The sequence below is a fragment of the Tenrec ecaudatus genome, chromosome 8 (genome assembly GCF_050624435.1).
Source record: "Tenrec ecaudatus isolate mTenEca1 chromosome 8, mTenEca1.hap1, whole genome shotgun sequence".
In the NCBI taxonomy this organism is placed as follows: domain Eukaryota; kingdom Metazoa; phylum Chordata; class Mammalia; order Afrosoricida; family Tenrecidae; genus Tenrec; species Tenrec ecaudatus.
In genome coordinates this window covers 41,807,013-41,819,622 of record NC_134537.1, presented here as the reverse complement: position 1 = coordinate 41,819,622, position 12,610 = coordinate 41,807,013, and the positions used below count along the sequence as shown (strand labels likewise).

At 53.1% G+C, this 12,610-nt stretch overlaps 1 protein-coding gene across 1 annotated transcript in view; it reads right to left on the bottom strand.

Moving 5' to 3' along the window:
• Window positions 1–12,610, bottom strand: part of SLC12A8 (solute carrier family 12 member 8) — a 160,961-nt gene that overhangs the window by 133,291 nt on the left and 15,060 nt on the right. Inside the window, exons 2-3 of the mRNA XM_075557165.1 lie at window positions 4,341–4,487; window positions 216–407 (exon numbers count right to left, since the gene is read on the bottom strand). Of these exons, the coding sequence (XP_075413280.1) occupies window positions 216–407; window positions 4,341–4,487 (339 nt within the window). The remainder of the gene's footprint in view (window positions 1–215; window positions 408–4,340; window positions 4,488–12,610) is intronic.

Sequence of the window (12,610 nt, the reverse complement as noted above, 5' to 3'; positions counted from 1 at the left end):
ACGGTTGGCCTCCAGAGTCTCTTCTCAGAGCCCCTGCCATGACTCATCTACAGGAAGGGGACACTTGTTGCTCCGTGGCTCTCCGTGGGCCCGGTGAGAAGGGGGATGGGCAGATGCTGCAGTCAGCAAACCAAGGGAAGACCATCTGTGTGCAGACAGCCTTTTTGGCTCAGTGTCACTGCCCGGCCCTCCAGCCCATGCGCCCCGCGGCTCACCTGTCCAAACACGTACAGTAGTCCAATGGTGCCGCCGGTCTGCCCGCCAAGGACGGAGGAGATCATGGAGTAGACGCCCCCGCTGCCAGCACTGCAGTGTTCCCCGAGACCGATGCCAGACAGCACGGTGACCAGGGCCACGAGGACCACGAAGGACACCAGCAGCATGCCCATGAGCACGCCCGTGTTCCCCTGCACCAAGGAGCACAGCGTTAGGACAAGGAGGCCCCACTGGACACCGTCCCTCTGGGGAATCTAACCACCTCCCACATCCCCACACGGCTGCCATCAGGGAAACAGAGCTGGACCACAGCCAGGCTTGAGTCGAAGCCAACGCAAGGAAGCCCTGCATGTGTCAGGGCGGACTGAACTCTGTGGGGTTTACAATGTCGGGGTTTTCAGGAGACCCCCAGGCCTTTATTCTGAGGCATTCTGGGGTGAGCTGGAACCTCAACCTCTCCGTCCAGCACATCAACCCTTTGGACCACTCAGGGATGCTGGAAGAAATGGTAGACAAGCTGATGGTGTCCAGTGATAAAAACAACAACAACATAGTGTCTGGGGTCTTAAAGGGTTGAAGACCAACAAGCAGCCATCTAGTTGAGAAGCAACAAAGACTACATGGAAGGAGCACACCAGCCTGTGTGATCACGAGGTGTCAATGGGATCAGGTTTTAAAGACCCAGGGAAAAACATCTTATCATTGTGAATGAGGGGGAGTGCAGAGTAGAGACCCAAAGCCCATCTGTAGACAATTGGACATCTACTCACAGAAGTGTCACAAGGAAGAGAGAGCCAGCCAGGATGCAGTATAACATTGAAGAAACATATAACTTTCCTCTAGTTCTTTAATGCTTCCCCCCCCCGCCCCCGCCACTATCACGATCCCAGTTCTACCTTACAAATCCGGCTAGACCAGAACATGTACACAGGTACAGATATGAGCAGGAAACACAGGACAGATAAACCCCTCAGGATCAATAGTGAGAAGGGGAAAGTGGGGCAGAAAGGGGGAACTGATCACAATGATCTACATACAACCCCTTCCCTGGGGGATGGACAACAGAAAAGTGGGTGAAGGGAGACATTGGTCAGTGTAAGACATGGAAAAATAATAATAACTTATGAATTATCAAGGGTTCAGGAGGAAGGGAGGGGAAAAAATGAAGAGCTGATACCAAGGGCTTAAGTAGAAAGAGAATGTTTTGAAAATGATGATGGCAACATATGTAGAAATGTACTTGACACAATGGATGTATGTATGGATTATGATAAGAGCTGTATGAGCCCCCAATAAAATGATTTTTTTAAAAAGAAGAAAGAAAAGAAATGGTAGACAAACGGAAACGTGCTTGCTTCAAACTCCTCCTGTCGCTGGTAGGAAAAATGACTTACGCACTCCTTGGGCCCTCTCTACTCCTGTGCCTCTCAATCCTTTGTGGCCCCCCTGCCCCGACAGGCACACCCAACAGTGCCCTGCATGTGTCCCATGCTCTCTCTACCCCACCCCACCCCGCTCACCATGCACAGTAGGCCTGTGTCTTGCTCATGTCCCTCCTTCGCCTGGTTTACCCCCAAGACTCAGCCTCCAGGGCCTATCTCTGGGCTCCCACAGCCCCCAGGGCTTAGCCTCACCATTTCCAAGCCCTCCTTGGGGGCAGTAAGTTTGTGCTTTGCTTCCTTCAGCCCGTTGCAGCATGCCACACCTGCACATGACAAGGGCTCATGAAATGTTGCTGGAGAGGCATCCATAGGAGCAGACTCGATTCAATGTGTAAAGCAAGGGTCCGGGGGACACTGGACATTGTACACCTGCACCTGCACAGGAGATGCAGTGGTGGGCGCTTCACAGCTGCAGGAAACAGGAGATCAGGCTCCGGCCAGCCAGACTCAGGCCGTGGTGCTGCAGCACCAGTTAGGAGAGGGCGGAGCAAGTTCAGGAGTTGAGAAGCCTTCAAACAAGCCACAGGCTGTCCCTGGAAAACAGGTGCTATCCTCTTCAGGTCATGAGATAATTGGGGGGGGCCTCCTCTGCATGTCTGAGATGGTCAACAGGCCTCCAGGGGTCCGAGCTGGACAGGCCCTTCTCCCCACCCCACCCCCACTTCCCACTGGCAGGATCTGGGCTGTGGCCCTTGTATGCACTCCCGCTGATTCCCACAAACACGCCCGGGAACTTCCCCTAATTGACACGGAGTCAACGCTGACTCATTGCAATCCATGTGTTCCGGAGAAAACCGACTCCACACGGTTTCCGTTTGTCTTTCCCAAAGCCACGAGCTCACTTATTTCTTAGTCCATCTCTCAAACACAGAAGCATCAACGCAAAGGAAGAAATTGGCTGATTCCCAGCACAGGTTCAATCGATCAGCGGGGGGTGAAAGTTTAAACTTGATCAGGTAGACCTGAGGCGCCCCAGCGGCACTGTGGGTTAGGAGGAGAGCTGCCCTCTGCAAGGTCAGTGGCTCAAGCCCAGGAGCTGCTCCGCAGGTGACAGACGAGGCTGCCCGCTCCTGCCAAGGTTTATAGTCTCAGAAACCCCTCGGGGGTTGCTCTGAGTCAGTCATCGGGTTGCAGGGGGTATGGATTTTTGTTCTGTGGCACGCTAGTGAACTCGAGTGAAAGTGTGCAATCACACGTGTGAATCTTTAGAGACCTGCCTTCTTCGCTAAGGCCACCCTGGATTTTATTCCTTCAAATCCACTGGGGGATGGGGTGATGCTGCTTTTGTCTCTTGGCCAAGAGTCTCTTGATCCTAAAGTCTGATGAGAATGCACAGTGGGGACACATGGTGATAACACAGAGGGGTTTCCATGGAAACAGATCGCCAGGTCTTTCTTCAGCGATCAAGAGTGAGGAGTGGGGGTATCATGGCCCCCAACGCCCACCTTTCTGTTAGCAGCCAGAGGGCTGACTGATCTGTGTCACCCACAGGTGCAGACCCTGGAGCATTTGAATACTAACTCTCAGGAACTGCGAACTTCGTATGAACGGGTTTTGGGTGTCTTCTCCTCCCAAAGTGCCTTCTAATGCAATACTCCCAGAGACAGGGCCCCGGCGATGAAGCCTTTTGCCCGCTGCATTCTGTGCACAGAAAGACCCGAGAGGGCCAAGCGACACTTCCCTGGTGGTGACGATGAGCCATGTGAGCGGTGAGAGCTGGGAGGAAGGAGAACTGAGAGGAGGTATCCACAGGGGCCACTTGTCCCATCCGATTCCACCCAGCTTCCCACGACACGGACGCTGCCAGGCTGGACACAGCGTCCACGACATCTGAGCATGATGGCGTCAATCTTGCTGGTTTTGTTTTAATGCAGTCGTACCATTGCTGTTGTCTTTCTGTGGCACGGTCTCAATGTGTCTGCAGGTGGTAATGACATGTCCCGAGGCCTCTCCGATGGCCCAGGTGAGAGAGAGGCCCGCCGGATGCCATGGCCTGTCAACAACCCCTGTGGGATCCTGAAAGCAGAGCCTCCCCCACTCGGTCCCCCAGACCTTGAGCCCAGCCACCTGGCTTGCTGCCCCCGAGACTGGAAGGTCACAGGCACGGGCTGTTGTCAGAAGCGGAACGGACTAGCTTGTGTTAGATCGCTGATGCAATTGCTGGGGAGCACCTTCTTACACATAAAACACAAAGGCGCCTCACTGCCCTTCCCTGTGGAAGATGACATGCTGAGGGCTACGGCCTCATTTGTGAGGGTCTGCCCCAGGCGACCCAGCTCAGCAAATGCCCATCTCATGGGCCGCGTGGGATGGCGAGGTGGAGGGCACATGATGAAGAGCCCCAGGAGAGCCAGAGGGAGCACAGCTGGAGGCAGACTCGCCATCGGGTGGTCTCTCTGGTCCACCTCTAGCTCCACCTGTGATGCACCTGACTTCTGAGCTCCAGTCTCCAGTGACACCCATGGGGAGGGGCTTCCAGCTGAACCTCTGCCAGAGCCCTAGGTCCCTGGATTCTCAGTGAGTTAAAGTGCTTGTTTCTTTTTTCACGTTTCTGGAGAATCTGTGCTTGCTACGGGGATCTCTTGCCTGTAGAGTGGAAAGCAGAGGGAGAGCCCAGGAATGATGGAGCCCACCATGTCACAGGCCTAGGACCAAGTCCAGCGCCACCAGCTCAGCACTCACCACCAGCCAGCCAGTCCTCAAGAAAAGGACCACCCCAAAGATGTTGATCATGCAGGACGTGAACACACCATCCCAGGTCCCGAACAGCACTGGCTCCCACACAAACAGCTGGATCTTCCACCAGGGCTGGGGCTGGGCCAGGGCCCCCTGAGGACAGAGCACACAGACGTCAGTTCAGGGCTCCAGTGAGGGGGGGGGAGGGAGGGGAAAGATGGAAGTGGGCTGGAGGAGGAAGCAGAAAGGCTACATTGTTATTATTGCTATTAGCAGCCATCGAGTGGACCCCTGACCCATGGCAACCTCGCACACGAGATCGGGTTACTGTGATCCATAGAGTTGGCACTACTAACTCTTTTTTTATTTCTTCCCAGAACTAGATCATAGGGCCTTTATTCTTTGTCTCGCTTGTTGTCTGGATACTTCCCCCTTATTGTGCCAAGGCAGGCCTGTGCCCCGGGCAGGGCCAGTGGAGTGTTTAATGTGGCTCTTCCAGCCTGTCTCTATCTCCCACCAAATGACCTTTCCGTGCATGGGTCTGATAAGAAGGTGGGTGTGTTAGTCCAGGTGGACTAGAGATACAAATCCAGGGAGACTCATATCTGTGTAAGAGAAAGCTTTCTATCAAAGAGTAATTGTATCTTAAGAAAACATTCCAGCTCAGTCTCCATCAAGTCCATAAGTCCAATATTAACCCACATGTCCAATACCAGTCTATAAATTCCTTAAGTCTGACATTAACCCATATGTCTGATACCAGTCTATAAACTCCTCTGCAGACTCACAGCACACATGAAATGACCCCGAGTGCAGGAAGCTCACAGGCCAGTGAGTGGAGACTCTTGTGAATCCAGTGGCAGTGGGTCTCCCTCCATGTGGCTTGTCAACGGGAATGTCTCATAGGGACACAAGCAGAGAGTCTATGTGTATCTGGCCTCCAGTGAGCTGTTTATCTCCTTGGCGCCTCTAAATGAGGTCATCAAACTGCGACCTGACTGACAGGTAGACTCCACCTCTTTGCAAGTTGACACCAGATTATGTAACTACCACAGCGGGGAAGATACTGATAAGATTCTACTGAGAATAAATTTGAACAGGATCATCTGGTGTGCCATCCTGTTGTACATGAAATGAGCCCTCTGAGAAACATGAGGGATCTCATGACCAGCAAGAGCCAGGGGTGGAGTGTGTCCTTTGAACCTGAGATCCCTGTGCAGCGAACCTTCTGGATCCAGAAGACAGCTACGCCATCAGAGGAGCAACAGAACCAGATGCCAGAGCCTGGAACAAAGAGGTGGCCTTCCCGCTGCGTGGGGCAAGGAAAGCTGAGTGCTTGTGAGCAGGAGGCTGGTTTGTCCAGTGGGGTGCCTCTGGGTACTGAATGGAAGAAGCCAGGCTTGCTGACCTCACCTTCTCCCTTAGAGCAGCTGGTGGGTTTGAACTGCTGAACTTGTGAATTCTGGCCTGGAGAACGCATTCAATGACGTTTGCAAAGTCACAGGTAATCGCATCCCAAAGCTTACTATATTTTCCATGTCCATAATTTAAGATGAGTCCATTAAAATTCACAAAAGTTGAGGGGCACCTCTTCCTCTATGGAGGTCTTGGGAAGAACTCCAACTTGCCTAGGATTGCAAGATGGGCACTGGCCGGGCACCGACCTGGCAGATAGCAGGAAGGTGAGCTCCAAAGCAAACTTGAGATCAAGTTGGCCAGAACTTAGCTGACACGTGTCTTACCCATGGCTGGATTTCCCAGGCTGCACTGCCAATACCAGTGTCACTTCTGATACCGTACTGTGAGCATCCTCCTGACAATCCCAAATCCTTTAAGAAGTTCAGAGAGCTTTGGCTGAGGAGGGGAGTGGGACCAAGGAGAGTAGCTGCCTGGAGACACACACCACCACCACCCCCAGTCCTGGACAGCACCAACCGTTTCCCAAAGGGCAGGCTGCAGCGGGGAGAGGGACGTGTAAACTCCGGAAGCCCCTGCGTAAATGCCCGTCAGTGTGAGTGGGCAAAGGGTGAGGCTGGCAGAATGTGAGAAAGATTCCGGTGGAAGGACAGCCTCTGCTTCCACCGAGATGAGTCACTAACAGTGACCACACGGGGGTGAGAGGCTGGCTGGACAATGCTTGTGCTCGTATTCAGGTAACAAGTCTATTTGCTGATGTCTGATTCGCAGGTGATTTCATTGATTTCTTGTACTTATCTTTATTTCTAACAGCTTTTTACAGTAGCCCTGTTATGAGTTATATAATAAAATACAGAGAAAGTGGGCTCTTTGAGAAAGACCAGTGCTGAGATCTGACAACACACGCCAGCTGGGCACGGGGTCAGTGGAGTCTCGCACTAGGATGTACGCCTCGAGGCAGCGCTCTCCTGTGGACATGGTGTGGGTTTTCTGGTGGGATCCAGAGGCTTCTAAATGCCAGGCCTGGTTCTCCTTCACCTAAAATAGCTTACCCAGAATAAAGTGCCCTAAATACAACACTGATCTGCTTGCATTATTAATCGGGAGGGCCCCTTGCAGCTTTGGGGCAGAGGTGAAGATGCACCAGGGCGCCCTCCTATCTTGTTACTGTTCCTGAGCTAGTGAGATAGTTAAGGTTGATTGTGCTAACCTGGCCGATAAACACACATGGGAGTAATTGAAGGGCGGAGAGATAAATGGCTCGGTGAGCCTCAATCTTCTAGTTTTCAGGTCTCTTGCTCTCTGATGATTGGACCAGGGTGCAGCTGCCTTTGCCGGTTCCCTGCTTCAGCTGGCAAGGCTCACTTCCTTCAGGACATCCCCGAGGAGAAGCCACATGGACCTACCCTGACGCAGCCCTGAGTGCTGGAGCAGCCGTGTGGAGACCCCTGCCAGTGCTGAGATGCTTAACATTCACTGGCTCAGCTTTCCTCCTGTAGTCAGCGTCATTGCATGTGTTTTGTGAGAGGGAGGATGGCTTTGTGGATTGGTGTCAGACATATGGGTTAAGGTTGGACTTGTGGGCTTGGGCAGCACTGGGTTGGGATGTTTTCTTACTGTGCACTTAACCTATATATAAAACTCTTATACACACGAGTTTCTGTGGATTTGTGTCCCTAGTTTACCCCGACTAACACATCTGGGGACATGGCGCCTTGAGAGGTGGAGTGGCTGCATTCTTACAGATGAGGCTCTTCCTGTGAGTGTCCCATCTAGTGGAGTCGTGGTCATGCCTTCACTGCTCGCCACAAGGTCAGCAGCTGGAAAGCACCAGGCAGGCCACAGGAGGACAACGGGGTTCTCCACTCCCGTAGAGAGTGACAGTCTCAGAAACCCACAGGGGCAGCACGCCCTGGTCCTTGCTGGGTCACTCTGAGTTAACATCACCTGGGCGGCAGTGAGGTTGGCTGGTTGGGTGGTGGTTTTTTCGTTAGTATAGCACCTAGGGTGGGTAACAGTGGGTGGCTACCGAGTGACTGGCCGTTCCTTAGGTATGAAGCTTTCTTTGGAGGTGATAAAATGTTTGGGGACTAAATAAAGTTGGTAGCTGCATGTTACTTCCAACTTACTCATCGCCTGAAACACGCACTTTACAATGGCTGATTCTGTTAGGTAACTTTCACCTGGAATTTTGCTGAATGTTTTAAAACACCTGGTTTCTGAATCACTGTTGACCCTATAATTTAACAATCCTAACTAATGTGGAAAGCGAAAAAAGCGGCGAATCTGCACACCTGGCTTAGAGCCAGCCTAGCTGGGTCACTAGCTATGTGATCACAGCCATTTACCCTGACCCTTCCCCGCGCCCTCCCGCCCCCCCCCACACCGCCCCCGGCCTTGGTCTTGTTGATAAACAAGGAATCTGGACAAGGTGATTGTGCAGCACAGTGTCTGCTGTCTCAGCTCCACACTTGCCCTAGACGTTCCTCGCTCCTCTGGGGCAGAAAGCCTTCGACCACAGCTCCCAGCCTCCTGTGCCAGCAGGTCTCCCCTTAGAACCTGCCAACGGGCGGGGCTGGTGAGAGGCAGAGTGGGAGGAAAGGGACAGCCATTTTCCCCCAGCATCCAGCAGGAGAGGAAGCCACCGTGGGAGAGCGGCCGTGGCCATGGCCAGTAGGGTTGCATTCTGGGTTCCAGGCCAGACAGTGGTTGTGAGCTCTGGGTGGCACCGTTCCTCCAGTCCTAGGAGGGGGGCCAGCTTCGGTAATGACTAATCTTTGCCCACCCTCTCCTTCCCCTGTGGGCTCTTTCCCCCTTCTGGCACCTCCGTCGTCCCTTGCTGAGTTCAGTCCCCTTGGTTAGAAAGACCCAGAGCGCTTCTCTTTTCCTGATTGAGTGTAGACTGATAGCAATGGTTTCTAATCCTCCTTCCATTCCAATACCCTAAAATTCTGAAGTAGCTTTCACCAGTTGCTTAGGTTAAGAGGCTAATAAGTGGTTTCACAACTTCTTGGTTCATGTTTCCAATTGCAAAATGGCAGAAACAAAAACAGCAGACTCACGGCCATTGAGTCCATGCTGACTCATAGCGACCTGGCAGGACAGGCTAGAATGCCCCTGTGAGGTTCCAAGACTGAAACTGCTTATGGGAGTAGAAAGCCCTGCCTTTCTCCTCCAGAACTTTAGCAAAGGCCTGGACCAAACACTCAACAGACCAATAACATGTTGACAGAGTAAAGTTGTTCTAAACAAAACCAGTAACAACTCAGGCTGTGGACTGCTCTCTGTTGAGCAATTCATCAAAGTTCAGACATCAGTAGTCTTCCATGCATCAGCCTCTAGCCGGCAGTAGGGACTCTCAGCCAGTTGTGGGTAGGGAGGAGGGAAAGCCTCCTTCGAAGAATCACTGTGTACAACGAACCTGTGACTCATGAGTATGATCTGTAGACACAAGGAGAAGACAAATACCGGAGGGGAAAAAATCTAACAGTGGACTCATGTATGATGTAGTATCAATGACGGAGGCAACTACACGTGGTCCAAACAAAAGGAGAGGATCTAAGCTTCTCTCCTGCCCTCTTGAGTCCTACACACAGATCAAGACATGGCCTCATGAAGTCATTAGGGACATCAACCAAGCCGCATGGGCCAGATGGGCCAGAGGACTCTTGGTATCTCCAGCAAGACCCGACTGACGAGTTTCCAGTTCTAGCTGGAACTTCTTTGCTTCTATTTCTGCTCCTCCTTTTTCACAAGTCACAAAGTAGGATCCTTCTGAAAGCCAACAGATTTGAGAAACAGCCACTGTTGCTCAGAGCTAAGGCGTCACCTACCGATGCCTGTCCTAGAACCAAGGGGTGGTGGTCACACAATGTCATGTCAACCTGATAAGGGAATGGAGAGGTGGAGTCTAACGTGTCAATCCGGTCACAGCCTGGTGATCCCTCCTCGTGAGAATGGCCTTCTCAAGAAGATTCTGGGAACTTCCTCTCTCTCGATTCTGCCATCAGAAGAGCCCCCACCCCTCTCTGTCTGTCTGTCTGTCTGTCTCTTTGTCTCTTTCACCTTCCTGTTGAAGAGCTGCACTCAGAGCTGGAGGAGGCATGTGGAGACCCTCGCCAGTGCTGAAATGTTTCCACCGCCACTGGATCCACAAGACTTTCACCCACCAGGCTGTGATCTTCCTGCATTTGCATTTTTGCGTGTGCTGCGTGAGTCTGAAGAGGAATTTACAGACTGGTATCAGACATAGGAGCTAATATTGAACTTACGGGCTTGATCCGCAGAGTGGGTTGGGATGATTTCGTAAAGTACAATCGCTCTTTGATATAAACCTCTGCCTTATACATGCATGAGTAACCCTGGATTTGTTTCTCTAGCCAACCTGGACTAATACATAATGGTACCAAGTGGACTGCCTGATGAATGTTTCCCGGGATTGTTTTCCGGGATCCCAATGTCAAACATCAGGGAACGCCCCGACTTCCTGTCTTTGCGGGCAGCGGACTTCCTAGCACGGCTGCTGTGGGCCTTAGCTCTCAGGCACAGCCATCCCAGCAGAGACTGTCAGCAGCAAGACAAGAGAGCCTGGGGCGGTGCTGGCAGCTCCTGCCCCGTGCTCAAGGGTGGAGCCTGGAACTGGAGAGAGGGTCTGTGATGGTCTCGGGCTCCACCTCGGGGTCTGAATTTAGCCTTACACACTGTACCCTCCGCACCTCCCTGGCACCCCACTTCCCTACGGCTCACCTGTTCCTCTCACCCTGAAATGTAAGCCTTTTGTTTCTTTTTTTACACTCCCCTCCCCCCCTTTGGGAACTGGTATTGGTTGTTTTGAGGATCAGTACAGAGAAATTATCAACAATTTGTACGTAATTCTTTTAGGGGTGGTTGGGGTCACGTTGGCTGTATTTCTGATGTTTGGGGTTGGAAGGGAATGTGAGGGTGGGCAGTTTGTCCACTCTGCTGCCATCGGCTGAGGATGGCCTCAGAAACTGACTTAGCACGGGATCCACAGCCCAGGGAAGACCAGAGCTCTGCTCCGGATCTCCAGCCTGCTCAGGGGTCTCTGGCCTGCTAAGGGGTCTCTGGCCTGCTCAGGGGTCTCTGGCCTGCTCAGGGGTCTCTGGCCTGCTCAGGGGTCTCCGGCCTGCTAAGGGGTCTCTGGCCTGCTCAGGGGTCTCTGGCCTGCTCAGGGGTCTCTGGCCTGCTCAGGGGTCTCCGGCCTGTTCCGGCTCTCCAGCCTGCTCACAGGTCTCTCTGACCTGCTCTGGCTCTCCAGCCTGCTCAGGGATCTCTGGCCTGCTCAGGGGTCTCCGGCCTGTTCAAGGATCTCCGGCCTGCTCCGGCTCTCCAGCCTGCTCAGGGATCTCCAGCCTGCTCACAGGTGTCCGGCCTGCTCACAGGTGTCCGGCCTGCTCACAGGTGTCCGGCCTGCTCACAGGTGTCCGGCCTGCTCACAGGTGTCCGGCCTCCTCCGGGATCCCCAGCTAGCAGTTACATTGTTATCGGGTTGGCAGGGGAACAGGGTTGGGGGAAGGGCACAGGTGCAGGTAGTCATTCAAGCTCTTACACGACAGGGTCCATTTCTTGCTAATTGGGTTGGCAGAGTTTGGAGACCTGGAAGAGTCAAGGTCTTGTTTGGAGAGCCGGGAATGGGAAGAGGAAAGGGGGTGGAGGGGCCCTAACTCAGCACCATCTTCCGGAACTCTCTCATGGATGACGTTGTAACTTTCTGGACGATGGGCCATTGTGAATGCGTGCGCCTTACCCACAAAGCACCCTTCGCGGCCCTGGGCACTTTCTCTTTCACCCAGCCTTCACCATTACCCCGGAAGGCTGTTTTGCTGACTCTGGATGAGCCACCCAGTCGTGTACAGAAAGCCTCTTGCTGCGTGGCTCCCCTGGGACTGTAGGTGTGCCTTATTAAGGTGAGCAGATGTTAACATTGGTAAAGCGGAACACCAGCGGGACACCATTGATAAAACCCACATCCTGGCGAAATAGCCACATGGCAGCCGAAAACCGTATACCCTAGCTTGTCATGCATTCTTTCCAAAAATCGGGACATTTTTAAAACACCGCGGGACGTGGGAAAAATTGTTAAAAATTGGGACTGTCCCGCCAAAAGTGGGACGTCTGGTCAGTGCACTTCAGATCAGGTAGGACTTTAGGAAACTCTCCATCCTGATAAAAAAGACCCGTGATTTGTGACAGGCTTGGTGGCTTATTTACGGATACTTAGGGCAGGGGCCTCAAGACATTTAGAGGAACAAACTCAAAACCCAAACCAAACTCACTGCCATCATGGAACGGAACAACCAGGAGGTGAGGCAGCATCTCCAGGACATTCTTCTTCCAGTGACACCCAAGCACTCATGAGCCAAGGCCAGCTCCATGCCCCCTCACTTCTCCAGCCAGACCCTGGCAGGATGCGCCTTGTCCTGTGCTGCTGCTCGGGACGCACCCCTGAACGGTGACTACTCTACTGACTCCATGGGGTCACCACACAGATGGTCAGAGCTGGTGACACCCCCACACGCGTCTCACTGTGTCCTGTCCGCTCTCTCCTAGGTTCCTGCTTTCAGACGGGCTGAGGGGTAGGGCCGAGAGTCTGCAGGAGAAGCAGTGTCATCTCCCCCGCACTCCCAATGTGGTTTTCTTGGGGACTCAGACCAACGCCCTCCTCTAGGCAAAGGGAAGGAAGCATCTCTTGCTTCAAATATGTAGATGGGCCCCTCTCACACCGTCCCTGGCTCTGCAGGCACTTCTGGTTGCCTGGAGGTGCAGTGATAGTTTGGGGGCAGTAGGGCCTGTTGTTTGTATTCTTTTAAAGCCTAGGGAATAAGCCTGGTCCCAACTGT